This window comes from Peromyscus eremicus, chromosome X (genome assembly GCF_949786415.1).
Source record: "Peromyscus eremicus chromosome X, PerEre_H2_v1, whole genome shotgun sequence".
Taxonomy (NCBI): Eukaryota; Metazoa; Chordata; class Mammalia; order Rodentia; family Cricetidae; genus Peromyscus; species Peromyscus eremicus.
In genome coordinates this window covers 90,246,821-90,270,203 of record NC_081439.1, presented here as the reverse complement: position 1 = coordinate 90,270,203, position 23,383 = coordinate 90,246,821, and the positions used below count along the sequence as shown (strand labels likewise).

General features: G+C 38.8%; 1 protein-coding gene across 6 annotated transcripts in view; it reads left to right on the top strand.

Moving 5' to 3' along the window:
• The window catches only part of Acsl4 (acyl-CoA synthetase long chain family member 4), a 68,594-nt gene that overhangs the window by 27,547 nt on the left and 17,664 nt on the right, over positions 1-23,383 (top strand). For 2 of the 6 annotated variants that reach the window (XM_059251373.1, XM_059251374.1), the window contains exons 3-11: positions 9,006-9,245; positions 9,692-9,869; positions 11,746-11,855; positions 14,074-14,212; positions 15,749-15,899; positions 16,008-16,131; positions 17,722-17,793; positions 21,805-21,944; positions 22,128-22,300. In XM_059251373.1, coding sequence (XP_059107356.1) covers positions 9,018-9,245; positions 9,692-9,869; positions 11,746-11,855; positions 14,074-14,212; positions 15,749-15,899; positions 16,008-16,131; positions 17,722-17,793; positions 21,805-21,944; positions 22,128-22,300 — 1,315 coding nt within the window. In that variant the 5' untranslated portion in view covers positions 9,006-9,017. Of the gene's footprint in view, positions 1-8,722; positions 9,246-9,691; positions 9,870-11,745; positions 11,856-14,073; positions 14,213-15,748; positions 15,900-16,007; positions 16,132-17,721; positions 17,794-21,804; positions 21,945-22,127; positions 22,301-23,383 lie in introns of all 6 variants that reach the window. The other 4 variants (XM_059251371.1, XM_059251372.1, XM_059251375.1 and 1 more) reach the window with 2 other exon arrangements.

Here is a 23,383-nt window from a genome sequence, read left to right as displayed (position 1 = left end):
AACTGGAAAATCATCCAGTTCAGTGGTTCCCAGATGTGGATTTTGAGGCCAGTGCTAGCTAGTGGACAAATTTTTACTCGTCCACTCTGAAGCATGGCAGAAAGGAACAGTAGGCATGCATTCTCTTGAATGCCAGCCAGTTTCAATGTAAAGGATATACCGGTCTCATTTCTGAGAGGTAAGCATGCACTCTATTTTATAACATGACCGTGACAGGAAATAGTAGGGGTGTTTTTAACACCCATATCTGGCAACAAAACAGCTCCGTGTCATTACCCTTTTTTCTGAAAACCGAATTAGCCTTTGATGTGTTGAAATCTGAATCCACCTTTCTAATTTTACAGATGAGAAATGACAGGCTCATGTGTTTCAGACTTGACAGCTCAGCAGCTCTGACGAGGCCTCTCTAGTATTTCTGGTCTTTTAAGAATGGATTTCATTGTACTAAGTTAGGAATTTGAAACAGAAGACGGAGTCGTTTTTTCTGTGCTAATGACTGATTTCCAAGCATGAAGAAATTCAAAAGACTTAATGGCCACTCATTAGTTTGCATTAGAAGAATCTTAAACATGGCCATAGATGAGGCCAGAATTAGCTATCTGTGAATCCAGTTTCCTCGGGCTCTGTGCTACTGCATGATTGACAAATATCAGGAAGCTTAGCTTTTCCTTTGGAAAAATAGACTGCCACCATTGGGACGGTCAGTATCTCAAGCCTCTGTAGTTACCTCTCCAGAGAGTACTGCCATTCTCATGCATATACACCTACATACACAGGGACACATTTATAGCAACTGGGCTGCAGCAATCGATCTTGGCCAATCCAAGTGTTAGCCCATTGAGGCTTCGGCAGAAAAAATACTCTGAAGGTGAAGAGTAGGAACGGTCAGTGAGTTGGCAAAACACCTGGCTGGTTGTTTTCAGAAGTGTCCAGGTAGTGCCCCGTGGCCATTTGGAGGCTCTCCATCAGTTATCATAACTTTGCTCCAGCTGTCTCAGAATAGATTTCAAAATAAAAATAATTTCCTTATTGCCTTTGCCTCACTCACCTTTGTGAGACGTGGGCCAGATAAGCCATGGGAATGTAAGAAGAAAGAACAGAGTGGAATCTATTCCTGACCTAACATGGAAATGCTAGCATTAGGAATATTTTTCCATGTTTTTTTTTTAAATATTTGACTTTGTATGATTTCTCAGTCAAGAATTCATTAGTTTTTAAATGTTGGAAGCACTCATAATGAACTGTTAAAGTGTATTTGGTTATTTCTCTTATGTGCCTTTTTTTCTTTACTCCCGTTCATTGGCCATGCGATTTTAACAGATTTGTAAGGGTTTGAGTTGTTGTGGTTTGTTTGTTTGTTTGTTTGTTTGTTTTTGAGCCAGGATTTCTTTGTGTAGTCCTGGCTCTCCTGGAACTCATTCTATAGAGCAAGCTGACCTTGAACTCAAGAGATCTGCCTGCCTCTTTTTCCCATGTGCTGGGTCAAAGGTGTGCACCACTACCGCCCAGCGAATTCTTTAGTCTTACTCATAAGGTATATGTAACATTAAAGATCAAAATGTTCTTTAAAAAAACATGATAGAAATATACATCAGTATGTTTAGGCAGCTAAACTAAAGAGACTTATTTGGCCTCTTTATAAGAAATGGTTTAAGACTATGCTGCATAACTTTTAGCAGTACAAAGTACTGGTAAACAACATTGGCTAAGAACCAGCCTGTTAAACTTCCTCCACCTCTATCAAATAAAGAGGGCAGGTGGTAGGGTTTTTTTTTGTGTGTGTGTGGGGTGTGTGTGTGTGTGTGTGTGTATATTTTGTTTTAAATACTTAGTTGCAAAACTCTACCTGTAACACAAAAGTATTCCTGTGGGAAATATTACTGGTTACAGGGATTTTTTTAATCACTCAGTGGTTGACAACTGTCTATCAGTTGCAAAACTTTTTATAATATGTAAGGTAACAGGAGATGCATAGCTTATAAACAACAGGCTGTGTGTATTTCTTATTTAATAAAAACAGAGTCACTGTTTTTACATACCATAAACATAACAACTTTAAAGTTGGGTTCTGTAACTGTGTTATTTTTAGTTAGCATGGGTTAAAATTAAAACTAGTATGTTCCAACAGAGAAAACACTCCCAGGGAACCAAAGGCGTTGTTATGGACATAAAGAAAGTCGACACAATCGTCATGTCTTGGCAGCAAGGCTTTGTGTACAGCGACCTGTAGAAGTTACTCCTTAGCTGCCATTGGAGAACTTTGACATCATCTTTGTGCTGCCTGCTTTGATTTTACAGCCTTAAACCATTTCTAGTTCTTTCCAAATACTTCACTCCCTGCTGGTTTTTCTCTTGGATTGTAATATTATACTTTGCCAGTAGGTGGTGCCACCTTCTAATAAATTTCTTTTCCAAGTTCCTTAAAACTTTGGATTAAATTACATAGTCAATTACCAACTGAAAAATACATATTTAAAAATCAATTGTGTCTCTTATCACTTCGAATGAGTACTAGACATCTAGTCCTACGCAGTATAGTGTGTAGGCAGTAACATTGGCTCCTAAATCTCCATATTTCAACATACGGAGAGATAGGATCCCAATTATACTTAACTGTGACCTAGATAAAAGATCTGATGCATGCTGGGGATCTTTTGAAGGCATTATGGGAGGGAGGGAGCTCTTGCTAGTGCATGAACGAGTGCCTTCACCATGGCTGCTGGGGTGCTTTCTTTGCTGGGAAAAGCTGGGAAGAGACTGGCAGAATGGCGACTTCAGGAGTTAATGCTTCTCCAGGTGATGAAATAAACAGGTTTGGCTAATCTCGTGAGAGACACTCAGAGATGAGTTGTAATCACGAAATACTTTAAAGCAAAACAATAACTAGTTCTGTGTATGTGTTGGTGAAGGGGAGTGTGTGTGAGCATAGCTGTGCTTTTTTATACACACAGATACATGTGCGAGCACATACGTGAGCACGCACGCACACATGCACACACATTCTCCAAGGTTTTTATTTTGCCCTGTTTTTAGTTTTAATGACTTGAGTTTTAAGTTTGTTTATACAGATCATTTGGTATTGGTTAAAATGACCATTGTTTTCAGTCTAACAATTTGAGTTTGCTGAGACTGACCAGGGGAGCCATATATATATATATATATATATATATATATATATATATATATATATATATATATAATGGAAAGATTTGGTGCTGCAGATTATCTGATAGCAAGAGATCTTGTTAGCTAATCTAAGCTCATTTATTGTCTTAAAATACTAACATTTTGTAAGTTTTAAAGTTAAGTTGTCAAGCAAATTAGATTGTAATGCAGCTCCTTGAAGTTTAATTTTATTTGCCAAGTGTAGGCATCCATTTTGTAACTTAGTATGTGAGCATTCTCATGTTTCAAATTCAGAACATCTATAATATGTGAATTTTTTTTCATAAAGCACTCCACCCTTTCATAAAAATCTTGGTGATGCAACATTTATTTAGAAATATCTTTTAAAGTATAGCAGGTATTCTTATCTGTTTAATCTGTTGAAATTTTATAGTTGTATGGTTTAATGTTTGGTAGATAAAACTGGGGAAATTATCTGTAGTTGATTTTTAATTTACTCATAAATAATAGGACTTGAAAATGTGACTAAAGTGATATTTATATAGTTGATTGTTGATTTTCAAATAGATTTATTAAACATTTTCATAGAACCTTAGTGCAGTGGTTCTCAATCTTCTAATGCTGTGACCCTTTAATACAGTTCCTCATGTGTGTTGACCCCCAACCATACAATTATTTTTGTTGCTGCTTCATAACTGTAAGTTTGCTATTGTCATGAATTATAATGTAAATATCTGCTGTGCCACTGGTGTGGGGTCACGACCCACAGGTTGAGAACCACTGTCTTAATGTAAAAGCTATCTGCTGCTGGTTTGTTACTGTGGTGGCAGGTGCATTGATCCTTGCTTGGTTTGGTTCATTTCTACAACTTCGGTAAAAAGTATCTTGGCATTAATCATCTTAAATTGGTATTGTGTCACATGCTTCTGGTGGAGAAATTTCTTTTAAGTTCAGACTTTAATCAGTCTGCAATATTTACTTTGGGCCCTAGAGCTGGGTGTCTGGCTGATGCTTTTTGCATTTAACCTGTCTCAGGGTGTTTGAAGTAACTGGAATGAAATACTTACTAAATTTGACATCAGAACAAAAGTACATCAAATTCTATCTGATTCTTTACTAAACCTTCTAGGATTTTCTAGACATCTGAAAAGGCTTTTTGCCTCATCTGAAACTTTTGGAGGAAGGACAAGTCAGTGCTCAAAAATTGTTGCTAGTATTTCTTCCCATATAAGGTTTGTCACTCTTACCTACTTAGAGTTCAGTATGAGCAGATGGTAGAGATACAAACTCAAGTGAATAAACCCAGTAACCTCTCCTTGGCTGTGCTAACTTTGGCAAACTCTATACTGTACCTGAGTTTCTTACATCTGTAAAGATATCACCTTAAAGGGTTCACTGACTGACTGATTCAGTGAAAATATATCTATCTCTACAACTTTCCCACAGGAAATGCTCAGTAATTATTTATAAAGTTCATTCCCACCTGGACTAGCAAAGGTTTGAAGGTACAGTGAACTATTCCCCTGAGTGGTTCCTATCCTGGAGCAGAAGTCCGTCACCTGACCTCAAGGAAACACAGCTCAGTTTGCACCCTAATAACGGGAGGGTGCAGTATACTTTTCATCCAGGAAATGGCAGCATACCTTCGTAAGGGGCATCAGTAGACATAAAGTCACAAGGTGCAGGATGTGGAGCCTCCCTGCTCTTACAGCAGCAATCTCTGCAGTGGGGAGGCATTTCAGTTTTATGGTTCCCATTAAACAATCAATAACTTTTCCAGTTCAGTTCAGTTGCCAAAGATTTTAAGAGCATTGTGTTTCCTAGAACTTTGACACAGTGTTTTCTTCAAGTATAGCTAAAGTTAAGTATAGTCAGATTGTTTTGTTTGTATATTCTTTCAGTTTCTAATTCAGAGCAGTTTCGCGGATGTTCTTATTCAGTACATTTATTAACAGTGGACACATAGAGGTGCTCTGCTGGTTGGTAAGGTTTCCGCAGCGAACTGCCTCATCGTGATTCTAATGGAGACATAGACAATAAACATGAAAAATAGGACCCAGTAGTGAAGGGGGGGAGGAGAAAAATAAAGTGAGAAAGTGAGTGTTGCAAGAGTAGTTTTAAATAGGGTGGCTAGAGAGAATCTAACTGGGAATATGATGTTACTTGGTTAAATATATAAAGTAGGCAAAAAATAACATACATGGCTATCTTAGGAGAAGAATTCAGGCAGAAGGAAAAATACATGCAACAGCTCTGAGTCACAGTAATGAGCACATGGGACTAGAGCTGTGCCAGGGGAGGGCACAGTAGGAGATGAACTCAGAAACTCAGGATCAGGGCGTATACAAGAGGCAAGGCTGGGTAGAATACAGTTGTAGAAGGATCAGTGGCTGTGGCTTAAACAGGCTAAAATTCAGGTACTTAATTGACATCTACCTATAGCCATGGAGGAAACCATTGATTATACAAATGTGAAGTTTAAGGGAGACTCTCAGGCTTATTTGGGAATCATCACCATATGTGATATTTCCATCCGTGAGACTAAATGAGATTGGCCCAGGCATGAGTGTAGATAGAGAAGCAATTAGAGGATTGAACACTGCAGTGTTGTGGGATCAGGGAAAAGAGGAAGAAGTCAGGAAGGCTGGCAACGCAGGGACTAGGAAGAAAATTGAACTCTGGTGTCTGGGGAGTGAATTTCAGGCAAGAAAGGAACCAGCTGTATCAAAGGCTAACTATGGCGAAGGAAGATGGCGACAGAGCTTTAATTGACCTTTGGGTCTAATAGTGTGGAGGTCATTGGTGGTACTGATCAGAGCACTTTTGATATGTGGTGGGTGACAAAGACCCGAGCATAGTGGGTACCAGAGGAAACAAACGTGGGAAATGGGTGACAGAGTAGATGGGCGGCTCTTTTTAAGGCTTTCTAAAGAGAAGAAATGGAGTATCGCTGAGCGTTAGGTACAAGAGAAGGGATGGTTTTTAAGGTGAAATAAATGCTAGGGAGTTAGAAGAATGCTGATGGCAGTGATGCAGTTGAGCAGCAGCATGGCAAGAGTGGGCAGAGCACTACCACCATGTCCACATGTAGACCAAGGCCTGGTGTCAGATAGAGGGATGGGAACATCGTCCCGTCATAGAAGAGAGATGAGCATATGGCCGTAGACACATGGAGGTGAGTCCATAGCTAATAACTCCACACAGCAACTGAGGGTGAGGATGTAGAGGAGTCCGTGGTGGTCTGAAGATGAGGCAGCAAGTTTAAGAGTGACATAGGGGTACCCTAGTTCAGTGTATGGTTTCTGTGTGTCATCAAGTGAGGCATTCTGCACAATAATGTGTTCCTGCACATGAAGCTGCGTGGGCACAGCTGCGGATTAGCATGTGATTTAGCTGAGTCAGGAGAGCAACCCGAGTGAGCGACAGGAGTGCTGAGAGAGTAGGCAGGGAGGGGCCGATTCGGATTGCTCACGGAGTGAAGTAAGGAAGACAAGGGGTTCCTCCAAGGAAACTGGGGAGTCGGGAACTCCCATAGTCCTGTCTTCCAGATGAAGCTGCTGCTACGGAGCTCTGCAAGCCTTTCCCTGTTTCAAGTCACACTGATAGTAGAGGCCGGGACTAGACCTGAGGTCTCCTAGCTCAGTCAAGCGTGCTCATTGTCTGAGATAGCAGAGGTTCGTAGATAGCAGTTCCTTTTCCCCTAGTACAGGAGCAGAGTATTTATCTGTATCTCTGTACGAAGCACTGAAGCCAGTATATATAAGACATTTTAGATATATGACTATTATTATAAATGATTAAAAACATATAGTCAATTTATTTCTAAATAAATTATAAGTGACTCAGAGGCCACTTTCTGTTTCTTTGTATTTGCTGCCCTAAGTTTGACAATTCCTTATTTGAGACTGAAGTGGTACTGCCCTTAGGGACATGGTATAAAGTTTTGTCTTCAACTATTGTCCCTGAAAATGTATATACTCGTTTTTTTTTTTTCAAATTAGTTCTCTTTTGTACTTTTTTATACATCCATTAAGAACTTATTTTTAAAAATTATGCATGTGGCTAGCTTGTCTATGACTGACTTAAGGCTTATTAAGGAGTACAAAACACCTCTGTTGCAAGAAAGAAATGCTGGAGCCAGGATGGTGGCACATATCTGTAGTCCCTGCCTTGGGAGGCAGAGGCAGATGGATTTCTGTGAGTTTAAAGCTAGCCTGGTCTACGTAGTGAGTTCTGGGCTAGCCAGGAATACACAATGTGACCCTGTCTCCAAAAAGACATTGGTTTAGAACTACTGGTCTGTGCTTTAAAGTTAACTGCCCAGATGTGTGGAGATGATGTCGTCAAGTAGCAGATGGGTAGCTACTTTTAGTAATGTTGGAAAGTAGATGAAGGAAAGATTGTTAAAGACTTAGGTAGTTAAGAAATTTCTGATGGAAGAGTGATCTTGGGTTTCTGCAACAGACACTTGACAGATACTTGAAGAAGTGAGTGACTAGACAGACATGTCAGAGAGAGCAAGAAAGCAATTTCTAGGTTCAGTGTAAATCAGAATTTCAACTTGGAAAGTCCCAAATAAATCATGTAGACCTAAAATATATAAGGTAAAGATTGATGTCTTCTTACAGAAAATGAAGGCCTACTACTGATTTAGTCTGATCGCAAACGATTGTTCGAGGTTGCATAGTCAGGTAGTGGCAGAGGCGGCACATATGAAACCCAGTGACTAGGTTTCTTCTTCAGCCTCCATCTGACCATCAGCAATCCCTTATGTGCTCTTGGCCGTTTATGGTGTTTCCTCTGAACTCTTCTTACATCAGTCGTTTGTGCTGCACACTGTAGTGTAGTTGAGTATTGCATCAGTGTTTTTCAGGGGAAGTGCCTTAGGAGTAAAGTGCCAGGGAGTTCTGAGATCATAGGACATTCTAAACCTCAGCCTCGCTTACAGTAACTGCAGGGTGGCATATGGGCAATCCACTTGAGTTTTTATTTAAGGAAATTGTTAGCTGTTCCCCCTGTTCCCACACCCCACCCCACTTTGAAAAACACTAGGTCTGTCTTCTATGCTGGCTGCATATATGAGTATGTAAACTCATAATAGGTCAGGGTTAGGACTTAACACTATTTCAGACCTACGCTCTGCCCAGGCACAATATGGTCACTAAGAAAGAATGCTATAGCTGTATTGTTCCCATTTGGGGGAGATGGTGATCAGCAATATCTCAGAAATTTACTTACCTTAGTAAAGAAGTAAGGATAGCATCTCGGGTATTCCCGTATCCTCGCGCATTGATGAGAGCGCGAAATTACTGTTACATGCCTGATTTAGAGAAGAAAACAGAATACTCTTGTAACTCAACACACACAAAAAAATGAAATTCAGAAGTTCTTGCACTAAAAAATGTTTCTGTCAATAATGACTGAACTTGAAAATTCCAGCATTTCATGCCAGTTACTTCCTCTTTCCATATCAAATGAATTATGTAAACTAATAAAGGTCTGGATATTTAAATTAGTGGTGCTATCAACTTGCTAATATTCTTTTGTTGTTTTTTTTTTTCCTACTCTCTGCCTGGTTCATTGTCTTCACCTACAGGTGTACTTTATTGTCGGCTTCCAAAGATTACTAACATTTATCTGTAGCACTAAAATTGAACTCCCTTGGCTATACTTACTGCTGCTTCCATTATTGCCTTCTCCAGAAACCTAAGGCTTTAAGAAGCCAAAGAATAACAACAAATAAGCGCCATATTAGAAGCTTTTCCACTATGAAACTTAAGCTAAATGTGCTCACCATTATATTGCTGCCTGTCCACTTGTTAATAACAATATACAGTGCCCTTATATTTATTCCATGGTATTTTCTTACCAATGCCAAGAAGAAAAACGCTATGGCAAAGAGAATAAAAGCTAAGCCCACTTCAGACAAACCTGGAAGTCCATATCGCTCTGTCACGCACTTCGACTCACTAGCTGTCATAGACATCCCTGGAGCAGATACTCTGGATAAATTATTTGACCATGCTGTAGCCAAGTTTGGAAAGAAGGACAGCCTTGGGACCAGGGAAATCCTAAGTGAAGAAAATGAAATGCAGCCCAATGGAAAGGTTTTCAAGAAGGTAAAGCATTTGCGTCTTTTTTGCTTGTTTTAATGACAGAGGTACAGTTTGCTTTGTCATAAATCGAGTGCACTTTAAGAGTGCTAGCCGGGAGGTGGTGGCGCACGCCTTTAATCCCAGCACTTGGGAGGCAGAGGCAGGTGGATCTCTGTGAGTTCGAGGCCAGCCTGGTCTACAAAGCGAGATCCAGGAAAGGCGCAAAGCTACACAGAGAAACCCTGTCTCGAAAAACCAAAAAAAAAAAAAAAAAAAAAAGAAGAAGAAGAAGAAGAAAAAGAATGCTAACACTGTGTCACAGGGCTTGGTAATGAATTCTCAGAGGTCTCATAGTTTCTGAGTATTCACATAGTGGGAATTTTGAGAGTTCAGTGTTTTGAGTGATATTTCATTTGCTTATTTGAATAAACATTCTGATAGTGGAAAATGTCTCCCTTTTTTTTTCACAGTTAATTCTTGGGAATTATAAATGGATAAACTATCTTGAAGTGAACCGCAGAGTGAATAACTTCGGAAGTGGACTCACTGCATTGGGACTAAAACCAAAGAACACCATCGCCATTTTCTGTGAGACCAGAGCAGAGTGGATGATTGCAGCACAGACCTGCTTCAAGTACAACTTCCCCCGTGAGTGCCTTGTGCTTTATATGAAGGAGGGAGAGCTTTGCTTTCAGAGGAAGGATGTTCTGAGATGCTTCTGTTTTCAAAGTGGGCTGATATATAACTCTTTGGGAAAGCGTTTTTATAGCATACTCGAGATCATCGATTTGTTCCTCATCACTGAAAAAAATAATTACACACGCAACATACACACACACACACACACACACACACACACACACACACACACACATTTGAAACAAAGAAGGTGTTCCTTAGCTAGTTTTCTGTGTGATTATGTCCCTAAAACATGGCTAAGGGCTAGGAAGATGGTTTGGTGGATGAAGAACTTGCTGTGCGAGCAGGACCTGAGTTCAAATCCCGAGATCCCACATAAAGCTGGCAGTGGTAGCATAAGTCTTCACTCTCAGCTTTCCTAAGGCAAGATGGGAAGTGGAGACATGAGAATCTTTGGAAGCCCATGGGCCAGCTAGCCTGCGTACACAGTAGAACAAAAGCCATGAGACCCTTTCTCAAAGTGGAAAGTAAGGAACAACACCTGACATCGTGCCCATGTGCACGCGCGCACACACACATATTGTATACACACAAAATAAATAAATTAGGAATAATCCAATTAATTGCTCCTATTAAGGAAAGCAACTTGTAAGAGTTAGTTTGGGAACTTGAGACCTAACTATGTATAATTCAGATTTTACTTTTCAATTAGACATGAATTATAACCTAAAAATTTAGATTGAAAGTATGGCTTAGGAGACCGTACAACAAAAGTGATCACTCACAAATTCTGAGTTCCCTTTTGCACTTGAATCCTCATATTCACTGCCTTCATCTTGCATACACAGTCCTGCGCCCGCTAGACCTGGCACTAGAGAAACAGAAAATGAGTGAAACTCGGCATGTTTCTGGCTAGCAAGTGTTTGTGTTTGCCATTGCACAAGAAGTCATTTTTTTCAAGATTTCTCATTTGAATTTTTGTGTGTATGAGTATATGCCTGCGTTTATGTAAATGCACCGTGTGCATTCTTGATGCCCAGAGGCCTGGCACCGGAATTACTGAGGAGTATGAGCAGCCACGCGGATGCTGGAAACCAACCACTTGTTCTCTGCAAGAACAGCAAGCAAGTCTTCTAGCCACTGAGCCTCTACAATCTCAGGAACTAATTTAAAAAAAAAATTGAGTTCATAAGAATGTCTTGTTGTACCCTAAGTATTTGTTTTTTTCAGGAAATAGAGTACTGCAGGTTAAGTGTAGGAATCAACCTTCATTTCAAACAAAGATAGATGCTACAAAAATGTTCCCATATGTCTAATCGCTCACCCTCAACAAGCAGTAGTGAAACAGCTATTTCTAGTTATCAGCTGAAAGCTGAATCTCCGTGTCTGTTCGAAGTTTAGCAGATGTTACTCAGTAACAACTGATATTACTGTTAGTTTATGCTGTAGTCTGGTGAGCCCTTTGGAACGGATCTACCAGCCTCTCCAGGTAAGCGATGGAGTTAACCAGTGGGATTAGAAATTGAACACACTGAAAAAGCTTTCTGGAAGGAATGAGGACATTATTTGTGGCTCATCTTCTGACTTGAGATCTTGAAAATTTTTGAAAATTGGCTTATCCATTCTTTTGGGCAATGACCACTAAAGGGGAAGTCATTGCTGGGCTGCCCTCTGACCTGACTTCTCCCAGGAGCTGTCGACCTTCAGTTTGATTCCTGGGAATTTGTGAGACTAAGTTTGAGGTACCCGGAGACTGTGAAATCAAATCAAATCATCAAGTGCTTTTGTATCTGTAGTGTTGTTGTCTGCAAGGCCTGGCTTAAATTACATGTCATCCTCCCAAGTGCTAAGTGTATAATTTTCATGTTTACATTTTATTATGTAGTTGTGACTTTATATGCCACACTTGGCAAAGAAGCTGTAGTTCATGGATTAAATGAATCCGAGGCTTCATATCTGATTACTAGTGTTGAACTTCTGGAAAGCAAATTGAAGGTAAGCGTGAAATTTAATTATTTTAAATTTATATTTAAATTATAACCAATATGTGAAAACATGTTGTGTGTATATATGTGGTACCATGTGATATTTCAATATATGTTCACACTATGTAATGCTCAAATCAGCTTAAAACATGTTTCCGTAAATATTTTTCATTTTTTTTTTATGATGGAAACGTTGACTATACTTTCTTTTAGTTTTTTTGAAATACACGGTACATTCTCAGTATAGCCATCTTGCTGTGCAGTAATACCGTATTTTCTTGCTCCATATCCAGCTGTAACTTGGTATTCATTAATCAATTTCTCTATCTTACCACTCCCGTTCTATCCAGTCTCTGGGAACTACAATTCTACCCTCAACTTCCACTTGATAAGGTTTTCTTACATTTCACAAGAATGAGATTATATGCTACCTAGCTTTTCTGTGTCTGGCTTATTTTACTTACAGTAATGATCTTTAGCAGGAACCAAGTTGTTGCAAATGGTAGGCTCTTGTTCTTCTTATGGCTGAATAGTAATTCAATGTATATATGTACCATGTTTTCTTTATCCATTCATCAGCTGATAGGCTATATCCATTCCTTGGCTATTGTGAATAGTAAGATATTGAACATGAGAGTATAAATATCATTGACATACTGATTTCATTTCTTCAGGATTTCTGATAGTAAGATTGTTGTAGTTATAGTAATTTCATTTTTTAAGTTTTGGAGGACCTTCTGTACTGTTTTTTTTTTATATATATAATGACTATATTGATGTAGAATTTCATCAACAGTGTGGTGCAAGGATTCCCCTTTCTCCACAGACTTACTAGGGCCTTTTCCCTTTTTGATGATAGTCATTCTTTTGGGAGATAGGTAAGATTTCATGTGGTTTCGATTTGTGTTTCTCTGATTAGTGATGCTGAGGAGTTTTCCATGCATCTCTTGTTATTTCTATGTCTCCTTTTGAGAAATGCTTAGGTAGTTGTTTTGCCTGTTGTCACTTGGGTTCTTTGACTTGCTGCTGAGTTTCTGGATGTATACCATGTGTCAGAAGGAGGATTTACAGAATTTTATCCTGCCCTGTAGGTTCTCTTCATTCTGACGATGGTTTCCTTTACTAGTTAGAAACTTTTTACTTTCACATAATGCTGTTTGTCTGCTCTTCTTTCTGTTTTCTCTGCTTTGGGGGTTTATCCAAAAACAAAACAAAACCAGTAACAATGAAAAAATCCTTTCCACTTCAATGTCCTGAATCATTTTTTCCAGCCTGGGCCATCTCCCCAGGCCCTGTTGAACGTTTTAGAACCCATTCTTGGTCTCCTTCATTTTTGTATTGAAGTCTATTTTAGTTAGCTCAGTTCTTTGTTATTTCTTTTCTGCTAGATTTTTTAGTTTGATTTGTTGTTGATTTCTAGGTTTTTGAGGCTTGATGGCTTATTGCAGTCTTTTTAATTTGGCTATCTTGGAACTAGCTCTGTAGACCGTGCTGTCTTTGAACTCACAGAAATCTGCCTGCCTCTGCCTCCCGAGTGCTCAGATTAAAGGTGTGTGCCACCACTGGCCAGCTAGGTAATCGTAATAATCCATTCAGTAGTTCTGTCTTTTAACGTTAATCTATGTACATTCCATTTAACTCTCAGAAGGTAGGTTACTACAGCTATTCTGTGGCGTGTTTTCTAGTTTGGGTGAGGTCTGATCTCCCTCCCTTCGAGTCCGTGTGTGGTTAAGTGCTTTACTCTACTGCCATATTTTGGGCCCTTGCTTTTTATTTTTGTTTGCCTACCATTGGTTTTTGCTTTGTGGTTATAATGGGGCTTACGAAAGTATATTTTGTGACAAGCTACATTAAGATGTTAAGAGACAGGTACATGATCAGAATGATAAGAAACAAAAAGAGAAAATACACTAGTAAGGAAAATATACATGTACTCCTTTCCTGCTCCATTTAAAATTTTTGTTACTCGAGTTTTACATATTTTTATATTGCCTGTCTCTTAGCATCTTAATATAGTTGCTATTATTTTTAAATGTTTTGGTCTTAGTACTTTTCTTCCTAAAGATGTGGGTGGTTTATTTAATATGATTACAATATTAGTGCACTTTGAATTTGTCTATAATTACCACAGTGAAAATTTACTTAGTAAACATTTTCAGTCCTATCATTTAGTATTAATTTTGATGGTGTGCCAAATTGAATAGCTGGCTTTTATTTCTGTTCAACAGGCGGCTTTATTAGATATCAATTGTGTTAAACATATCATTTATGTGGATAATAAGACTATCAATAAAGCGGAGTACCCTGAAGGGTTTGAGATTCACAGCATGCAATCAGTGGAAGAGTTGGGATCCAAGCCAGAAAATGGTAAGTGAATCAGTTCAAGTTAACGTCCTCATAAATTCATGTTTGTCATTTTAGCAGATTAATAAAAGAAGTGACATTAGTCAAAATGCTGAAGCTGTTTAATCTTTAAACAAGACTGTATGTGACTGAAAATTTCTTTTCCTTCCTCCTGAAGAAGGCAATCTTGGCCGAATTTCTTGAAGATAGCAAGTAGACCTTAGGTTAGAGATGAGGCAATTTTTTCCTTCAAAACAATAGCCAGAATATGCATTTTTACCATAGAAAAGAAGCCCGGGGCCAAATATTTTACTCTTTAATGTTCTGGATCGTAAGCAGGCCTGTTATTCACTCTAGAAGAGTGTATATCCTTTGAAAAGACAGTCCAGAGCAAATCAGTGCCTCTGCTGGCTTGATGCACCGAAATAGAAGAGATCCATGAAGAATTGTTTGTATCATCAGGTTGAGACTGTGAGGTTGGTGCCTGCTTGACTGGGAAGTTGTGATCAGCAGGGTCTGCTTCTGCCAGTTCTGATGATTCATCAGAGCATTCGACACAAAAGCTTAGAAGACACTTTATCAGTTCTCACAATTTTGATTGAGAATTGACATGAATTGCTGTTATCCATTTGTCTCCAGGATAGATAGGATTCATATATGCCTGTAATACTAGTTTATCTGCGTAAAGAGTCATTATTAGAATGTGTTATCATAATATCATAATAATAGTATATGTAGAGTTATGCTATATGTTATGGTCTGTGATACTTTACCTAAGTAGGTAAACATTATTAATTAATAAATATTTAATATGTATCTATATATTTAATAATTTCAGTATTATTAAGTAAGTAAATTTAATAAATTATAAAAATAATGACAATACACATTTTGCATACTTATTCAAAAGTAGACAGATGAGAAATGTCATTGTATGCTTGGTGTGAGAACAATATAATGTGCCCGCAAGTAACATTTTTTTCTTGCTTCACTTGATCCCCAGATGAGTCCATGTTTTTTTTTTTTTGATCCTACCAATGACCATGAACATCCTGAAGGAGCATTTGATATAGCCTGTTTAAGTACATAACTTTGACTTTGGTCATTTAAGTAGTATGCCTTGCTCTCCACACCCCAGACAGGGTTTCTTTGTGTAGCCTTGGCTGTCCTGGAACTTGCTCTGTAGATCAGTCTGGCCTCAAACTCAGAGATCTCCTGCGTTTGCCTCTGGAATGCTGGGATTAAAGGCATGTATCACCATGCTGGGCCCTGAACTATTATTTAGAGCTAAGGAATCTCCACAGGATGCTATCCTTTCAAAGCCTTAGAAACCCTTCCCAATTCTGTACATAACACTGTGAAGAGGCTTGATCCCGGAAATAGACCGGGTTGAGTTTGAAATTTTTATTTCAGTCAATTGAAATATGACAACCATTCTTACTTACTATTTATTATTCCAGACTAATTTTGAAATCTGTATCCTTATGTAAAATGAAAATACCTTCTTGTCAAGTAATTCACCTTTCAAACTGAAGAAAATGTGCTTTTTCGTTTATTTAGCGAGCATTCCTCCAAATAGACCCACTCCTTCGGACATGGCCATTGTCATGTATACCAGTGGTTCTACTGGCCGACCCAAGGGAGTGATGATGCATCATAGCAATTTGATAGCTGGCATGACAGGCCAGTGTGAAAGAATACCTGGACTCGGGTAAGAGAGGCTCCCTCAGCTGTATTACAAATAGAGAGTGCATAATTGAGTTATGACTTTAAAACGCCTTGTCAACATGCTTAATCTGTTGCTCTTACTTTGTTTCAGACCAAAGGACACCTACATTGGTTACCTACCCTTGGCTCATGTGCTGGAATTGACAGCAGAGATCTCTTGCTTTACCTACGGCTGTAGGATTGGTTATTCTTCCCCACTTACATTATCTGACCAGGTGACCAACTTTCTCTTGGCTTGTGATTTATTCAGTACAAAGGTCCCCGTGGCATCAAACATAGCTTTCCATGAATAAATGATAGTAGCATTGATTTAGGCCCATATTTTAAAATTACTTTGAAATAATTACCTTTATCTTTCTTTATTAGATGTTGCTCTGAGAATTTATACTGAAAAGTATATTCATTCAGGACCATTAACTGGTTCTTGGGAAAAGGTGTAGCTTTAGGACCTAGTTTTCTTCTGAATTTTATTCTAGACCTCTGCCACTAGTCCCATCATTAAAGAGAAATTGATTAAAATTAGATTTAAATTTTTTGCTTTCTTGTTTTATTTAGCCACATTTCAGGTTCCTGACACCCATGTGACCAATTTCTATCCTGTTGAACAGCCAAGATATTTGCGCCTTTGCAGAAAGTTCTGTTGGATAGCACTGTAGCATCTCCAAGGCCAGGCCTCAGGTTCATACTGAATCAGGGTTCTTTTTTTCTACTGTTCATAGCAGGAAGGCCAACAAGAGGCAGCACTCACTCGTAGTTTAAGCACTTTTGGAATTCCATACAGAAAACCGCTTTAAGAAGAGAAAAACAATTGGGTTCTGCCAGCAGAGCCTGTGTGGTACTTCTTGTCAATTTCACTGCTTCTTGACAGCTAGTTTTCTTTCCTCTTAGCTTGGTTAATGCATCATTTACCCAGATTTGTAAATGACTAAATCATATTATAGGAGATTCTTATTTTTATCTACTTTTTTTCCCAGTGAATGACTTTATTAATTTTCTACCTGTGATTAATTTGACATTTGAAATCCAAGTGTTTTTATGCATGAAAGAAATTGTGCACATTGATGTATATATGTACATGTCGCCACTTGGCCACTGGCTTGGCTTTTATTCTACCAATCAGAAAATTACCAAATTATTATTCTCTGTGATGTAAGTTGACGTCCATAATGGTCATTTTGAGATACATCTTTGCCTACTGAGTAATCAAAGAAAGTTAAAATGCCTTCAAAGTGCCAGGTGTGGTGGCACAGGCTTTTAATCCAGCATGGGAGGAAGAGCCAGGCGGATCTCTGTGAGTTCTAAGGCCACCTGGTCTACAGATTGAGTTCCAGGACAGCCAAGCCTACAAGAAACCCTGTCTCTTGAAAAATAAAAAATAAAAAAAGTGAAAAAAAAAGCAACAACAACAAAAAAGCCTTCTATTCTGTTTTAGTGATAAGACTGCTTTAATGGGGCTTTGAAAAAAATGGACTTTTTTTTTTTTGAAAATGCAGTCTGTTATATTTGATGGTGTAATATTAATACAAATCTTTAGCTCACCAACATGTCCAATTCTATTGTTATCCTGGATCAGTTAATCTTCTCGGGAAGGCTGCGATGTGCTAGAAACCAGTGCTCGAAACCAAACCAACAGAATAAAATAGAAAAATCACATACTCTTTGGACTTGTGATAGATGCTGCAATAGGAGATTAAGTCCTGTGTGTAAATTCTGCCTTTGTTATTGATACTTGAATTAGACTCGCCCCCGCCCCATTTTTGCTAACATCTGTTTCCCTGATTGTATTTGCTCTTTCGGGAATGTAGTCCAGCAAAATCAAGAAGGGAAGCAAGGGTGATTGTACTGTGCTGAAACCCACTCTCATGGCTGCTGTTCCGGTGAGTACAGACTAGTTATACAAGTAGAAAGGGGTCACTTAGACAAGTTCTTGTTTACACTTCTAATTTTTAAAAAGTAATTCTTTTAGGTATATGTGTACACTTAAAGAATAATTTTACTTTGAAATATTGGCATAGGTGATCCTTAAAATCATAGAAGTAACAAGGCTGGAATGTATACCTGTGAGTATTTGCTGATGCTTGGAAATTCACGATGAAAATGACCTTCAAAGTACCTAGAGTTGAGGCATGGTCCTAATATCTTAAGGTAGACATGTACTCCCCAGATTATTTTGTTTAATCTTATAATTAAAAGCAATCGGGCCCTGCGTGATCCCAGAGAACTGAGGTTATGGGACAGGTTGGTGACAGAGCTGAGTCTTAACTAACAGGCAGCACTTCCCACTCACCACATCACATGATACAGCATCTGACCTATCATCTTCCGGAAGTACTTCCTAAAGAAATCTACCAATTTCCAAAAGCTGCCACAGGAGTACTGTTCTATTTCATAGATGTAAAATCCTTAACTGAAATGCTGCTTTTAAAAAGAACAGATGTTACATCTAAAGCCATATAACGATGAGTTGAAAGGAGTGTTTCAGATGTGCATAAATCTGTTATGTTCTAGCACATTTATTTACACTTGGCAAACCACAGGGAGAGTTTATTACTACTGCTTGTGTTAGAATCAAACTTCCAGACATAGCATAGCCTAGTATCTTCACAAGTTATTTTTGTGCATGGAAAGTCTGAGATTTAGATGATATTTTGTTCAGTCCAAATTTTCTAAGCATTACAGATGTGAAATATTTTACTGTCCTTAAATTTTTTTCTACAAAAATTATTAGAGCTGGAGTAGCCCAGAAAGGATTTTGTCCTGTTATTTAGAAGTACTGTAGCATTTGCCAAGTTTTCAAACTGAATGGAGAGGCTTTGGGCTTGATAAATGAGGAAATTATTCCAAAGCACCACTGTTTCCCAGTAATATAGTCAAATCTTGAATCCATTGGTGGATTAAACCATTGGCTAGCTCAGAGCCCTCGTGATCACGTGATCTCTGAAAATCAGACACATCTAGACTAATCTAGGCTTCCCTTAGTCCCTGTGACTGTTGTTTGGATTAGGACAACTGAAGACCCTCCTAAAAGGTTTATTTTTCCTATTCACTCCTGCTGGACTATGAGTTCATCAGCTAGCTGTCCAGGACTTGTTGGACCATCTCTTTCCCATTGGTTATATCAGGTCCGCTCCATGGCTGCTGTCCTTGTTCATATTGGCAGTGATACTTCCTTATCTTTGTCAAACAGAAGGATAGTAAATAGTCTGTGTTACATCAGACCTGATTGCTTTCCTTAAATCCTGTTGTTCTATAGGTGGGCTTTTTTTCATAATTATCTTTTTTATTTAAAATTTTTCTTTTTACATACCAACCCCTGTTCCTCCTTCCTTCCCTTCTCCTGCTCCCCTCCACCTCCTCCCATCCCACCGCCACCTCCTTCTCATAGAAGGTAAGGCCTTGGAGTAGTCAACACAAGCTGGCATACCAAGTTGGGGCCAAACCTAACCCCTTCCCCCTGTATCAAGGCTGAGTAAGGCATCGCACCATACAGAGTGGACTCTAAAAAACCAGTTCCTGTACCCAGGATAAGTCGTGGTCCCATTGCCAGGGGACTCATAAACACATCAAGCCACACGACTTTCACCCCCATTTAAAGGGCCTAGTGTGGTCCCGTGCGGGCTCCCCAGCTGTTAGTCCAGAGCCCATCAGCTCCCACTAGCTTGGGTCAGCTGTCTCTGGTTTTTCCCATCATGATCCTGACCCCCCCTTCCTCTATAAGTGGTCTTTTTAAAGAACTCCTTACTCCCCGTAGATTGTTTTCTGAGTTCGGTGCATTCCTAGATGAGAGCACAATGTAAGCTTTAGCATTGCAGATATTTACAAAGAGAATGCAGAATACGACACTGCTTCGAAGTACAGATAACTAGTGGTATGTTGTTAGCTTGAGATGAGGTGGTTTGATGAGCTAACTGTAAATCCTGCCACTGTGTGACGGCTGCACATCTGATTCCCAAGCCCTTCCACGGACATGATTAGGAAGCAGTGGAAGTGGTTCCCACACCTTGACCTCCTTCCCATCTGTTTGCTTTTGTGTCCATATTTTTGGGCCCCTGGAGCTTATAAAGGGGGTGTTCTAGTGTGTGAAAGTGTTTCCCTGAGGGAAAACCCTGAGAGTTCTCAGTCGCAGACTTACAGAAAAAGTCCAGGGATGTAGTAGTGAATCCTTTTGTGGCAGTGGAGAAGACAACTTTATGTGTACCATGCTTCACTGTGTTGGCAGCTTTTTAAAGGAATGATTCTACTGACCTCCATTTGTATGTGGCTCTGCTTTAATAATGGAAGAAACATCCATAAATTTATTTATTATAGCACAACTTAAGTTATACTGGTGATTGATGCCTTCAATATTTAGAACCAGATATTTATGAACAGTTGTGCTTTATTGTAATAATTTGTGCTAGGCGTTTTTTTAAATCATCACTTAGTGATGGAGGTGTTTGTTTTTGCCTTATACATATTAGCCTGAGTAAGTATATCCCAAACCTTGCCCTACTTCTAATTTATCAAGTAAATAGCAGCAAGAAGTTTATATTTTTAATATTTGTTTCAAGGAAAATAGCATAGAAATGCCTAAATTATAAAGATATACAGTTTTTAGGAAATGGTTAAGACCCCTGCCATGTTGTAAGAGAGTCACAAGGTCATAGTAATAAAGAGAAAAGTATCATGATTTGATTCAACACAGTTAGGTATTTTGCTGCTAAATGAAAATAACGGAATTTATTTGAAATAATTTTTTGAAAAAAATTATCAGAGCTGAATGAATTCTTTCTGTGCTAAGATTTTTACACAAAATTTTATTAAATTTCTTTGAGAATAATACAGTATATTTTGATCATACTCCCTCCCCTCCCCCAATTCCTTCCAGATCCACCTTCGGTATTCTTGACTCCCTGCCTTGAGTTTAGGATTCATTTTGTTGTTGTTTTGTTTTAAACCATTGAGTCCAGTTTGCATGGTGCCTAACTACTCTTGGGAATGGGACCTGTGTGCTTGACTTACCCAGGGTCACACCATTAAAGAAAACAAATGCCAGTACTTTCTACACTGCTAGTAGGATTTTGCCCTGCTTCCGTGGTGGTATTTTGTTTGGCTTGATCTTGTAGAGATCTTTGGCGTGTTAGTCATTGTGAGCTCTCTCCTCTCTCCGTCCCTTCCCCCTCTCTCTCTTTTTGTGTGTGTGTGTGTGTGTGTGTGTGTGTGTGTGTGTGTGTGTGTGTGAGAGAGAGAGAGAGAGAGAGAGAGAGAGAGAGAGAGAGAGAGAGAGAGAGAGATAGGTGTAAATCTCATATACAGCAGAACACTCCACGTCTTTTTTCTATATGTTGACCAGTTGAGGGTTTGTTAATCACTTAAGGGTTTTTTGTTTGTTTTTTAAGACTTTTTTAAAGGTTTATTTATTTATTATGTATACAGTGTTCTGCCTGCATGTGTCCTTGCAGGCCAGAAGAGGGCACCAGATCTAATTGCAAGGGGTTGTGAGCCACCATGTGGTTTCTGGGAATTGAACTCAGGATCTCTGGAAGAACAGTCGGTGCTCTTAACCACTGAGGCATCTCTCCAGCCCTGTTTTTTAATATTTTAGATCAACTTAGCATGTTGAACCAAAGTAAATCTTGTACTTGCACTGAGTCTTTTTAAAATGAAGTTTTTATTTTATTTTAGATTGTGTTTGTTTATGGTATATAGTATGCTAACATGTATTATCTTTTGTTTCCTAGAAGTAGTGAACAAGTCAGTAAAATTTGTTCTGTAATGCAGGAAACAAATATGTCCATGATCCTAGATAGACCTCTACCTAAGAGGTCTCAGTGTATCATCAAATCATGACTGTTTTTAGTGATATTGTAATTCTTTTCAGATTATTGAGTATTTTGTTTATCTTGCAGGAAATCATGGATAGAATTTATAAGAATGTTATGAGCAAGGTTCAAGAGATGAATTATATTCAGAAAACTCTATTCAAAATAGGGTATGATTACAAATTAGAACAAATCAAGAAAGGATATGATGCACCTCTTTGTAATCTGTAAGTACATTTCAGAGACCCTGGATTTTGAACCTGTATCACGTTCTGTTTCGTATAGTATCACCCTCCCATTGCCATCATATTTGGAAATGTTCAGCCAGTTTTGAGAACTTTTATAAGTTAGCCAGGTACCAAGAATAATGCGTGACAGTATGACTGTTATTTCTTTCTCTTCTTATCAAGGTTACTCTTTAAAAAGGTGAAGGCTCTGCTGGGAGGGAACGTCCGAATGATGCTGTCTGGCGGGGCCCCACTGTCTCCTCAGACACACCGATTCATGAACGTGTGCTTCTGCTGCCCCATTGGTCAGGGCTATGGACTGACAGAAACATGTGGTGCTGGTACAGTTACTGAAGGTGAGCCTTGGTCCTATGTTAGTATCACTTAGAAACCATGCTTGTTATATAATTCTTTTTAAAATTTCTTGATTTGTTTGTTTGTTTGTTTGTTTCAGACAGGGTCTCTTTGTGTAGCCCTGACTATCCTGAAACTTGCTAGCCTCGAACTCATAGAGGTCTTCCTACCTCTGCCTCCCAAGTGCTGGGATTAAAGGTGTGTGCCGCCACCACCCAGCTCAAAAATCCTTTTATTTTTGAGATTATAATTTTATAATATAGTTACATCATTTCCCCAGTCTCTCTGCTTCCTCCAAACCCTCCCATACACCTTTCCTTGCTCTCTTTTAAATTCATGGCTTTTTAAAAATTAATTGTTGTTATATTCATACAGTTATATACACACATATTCCCCAATTAGAATGTGCCTATTCTACATAGTGTTACTCCTGTGCATGTTTTCAGAGCTGACCGTTTGGTCTGGGATATCCAATTGGTCTGCTTCCTTGGGGAACGCTACCTCTCTCGGTCCCAGTATTGCCTGTGGTTCTGTGTTATGTAGAGTTGAGGCCTCCTAGTCTTTTCTCTGTCCAATTCGGCATTCCTGTTGTCCTTGATCAGCTCACGTTTAGGCAGTTCATATTGGTGAGATTTTTATAGATGTAACTTCTGACATTACTAGGAGACATGATTGCATAGCCAATTCCCTGATCCTCTGGCCCCTTTTTCCACAATATTCCCTGAACTTTAAGTGCAGGAGTTGTTTTGTAAATGAAGCTAGCGTGGCAGCTTCTGGTACCATGAAAGCTAGTCCCCAGGGAGGAGGCTTTCAGATCAGTTCCAGCTCACAGACCTCTGTCTGAAATGCATGTCTTTGGCATTAGGAACTTACCTTATGATTCCTTTTGAGTAATACAAGGTTTGCTATAAACCAACCTAATATTAGTTTCATAAATATTTTAAGCCTCATAATTCTGTCATGTTGGTTTAATTTTCTTTCTTTAAGCACTTTTTAAAAATAATATTTTTTTATTCTTTCAAAATTTCGTACATTAATGCAACAGATTTTGGTCAGATCCATATACCACTACATCCCTCCAACTT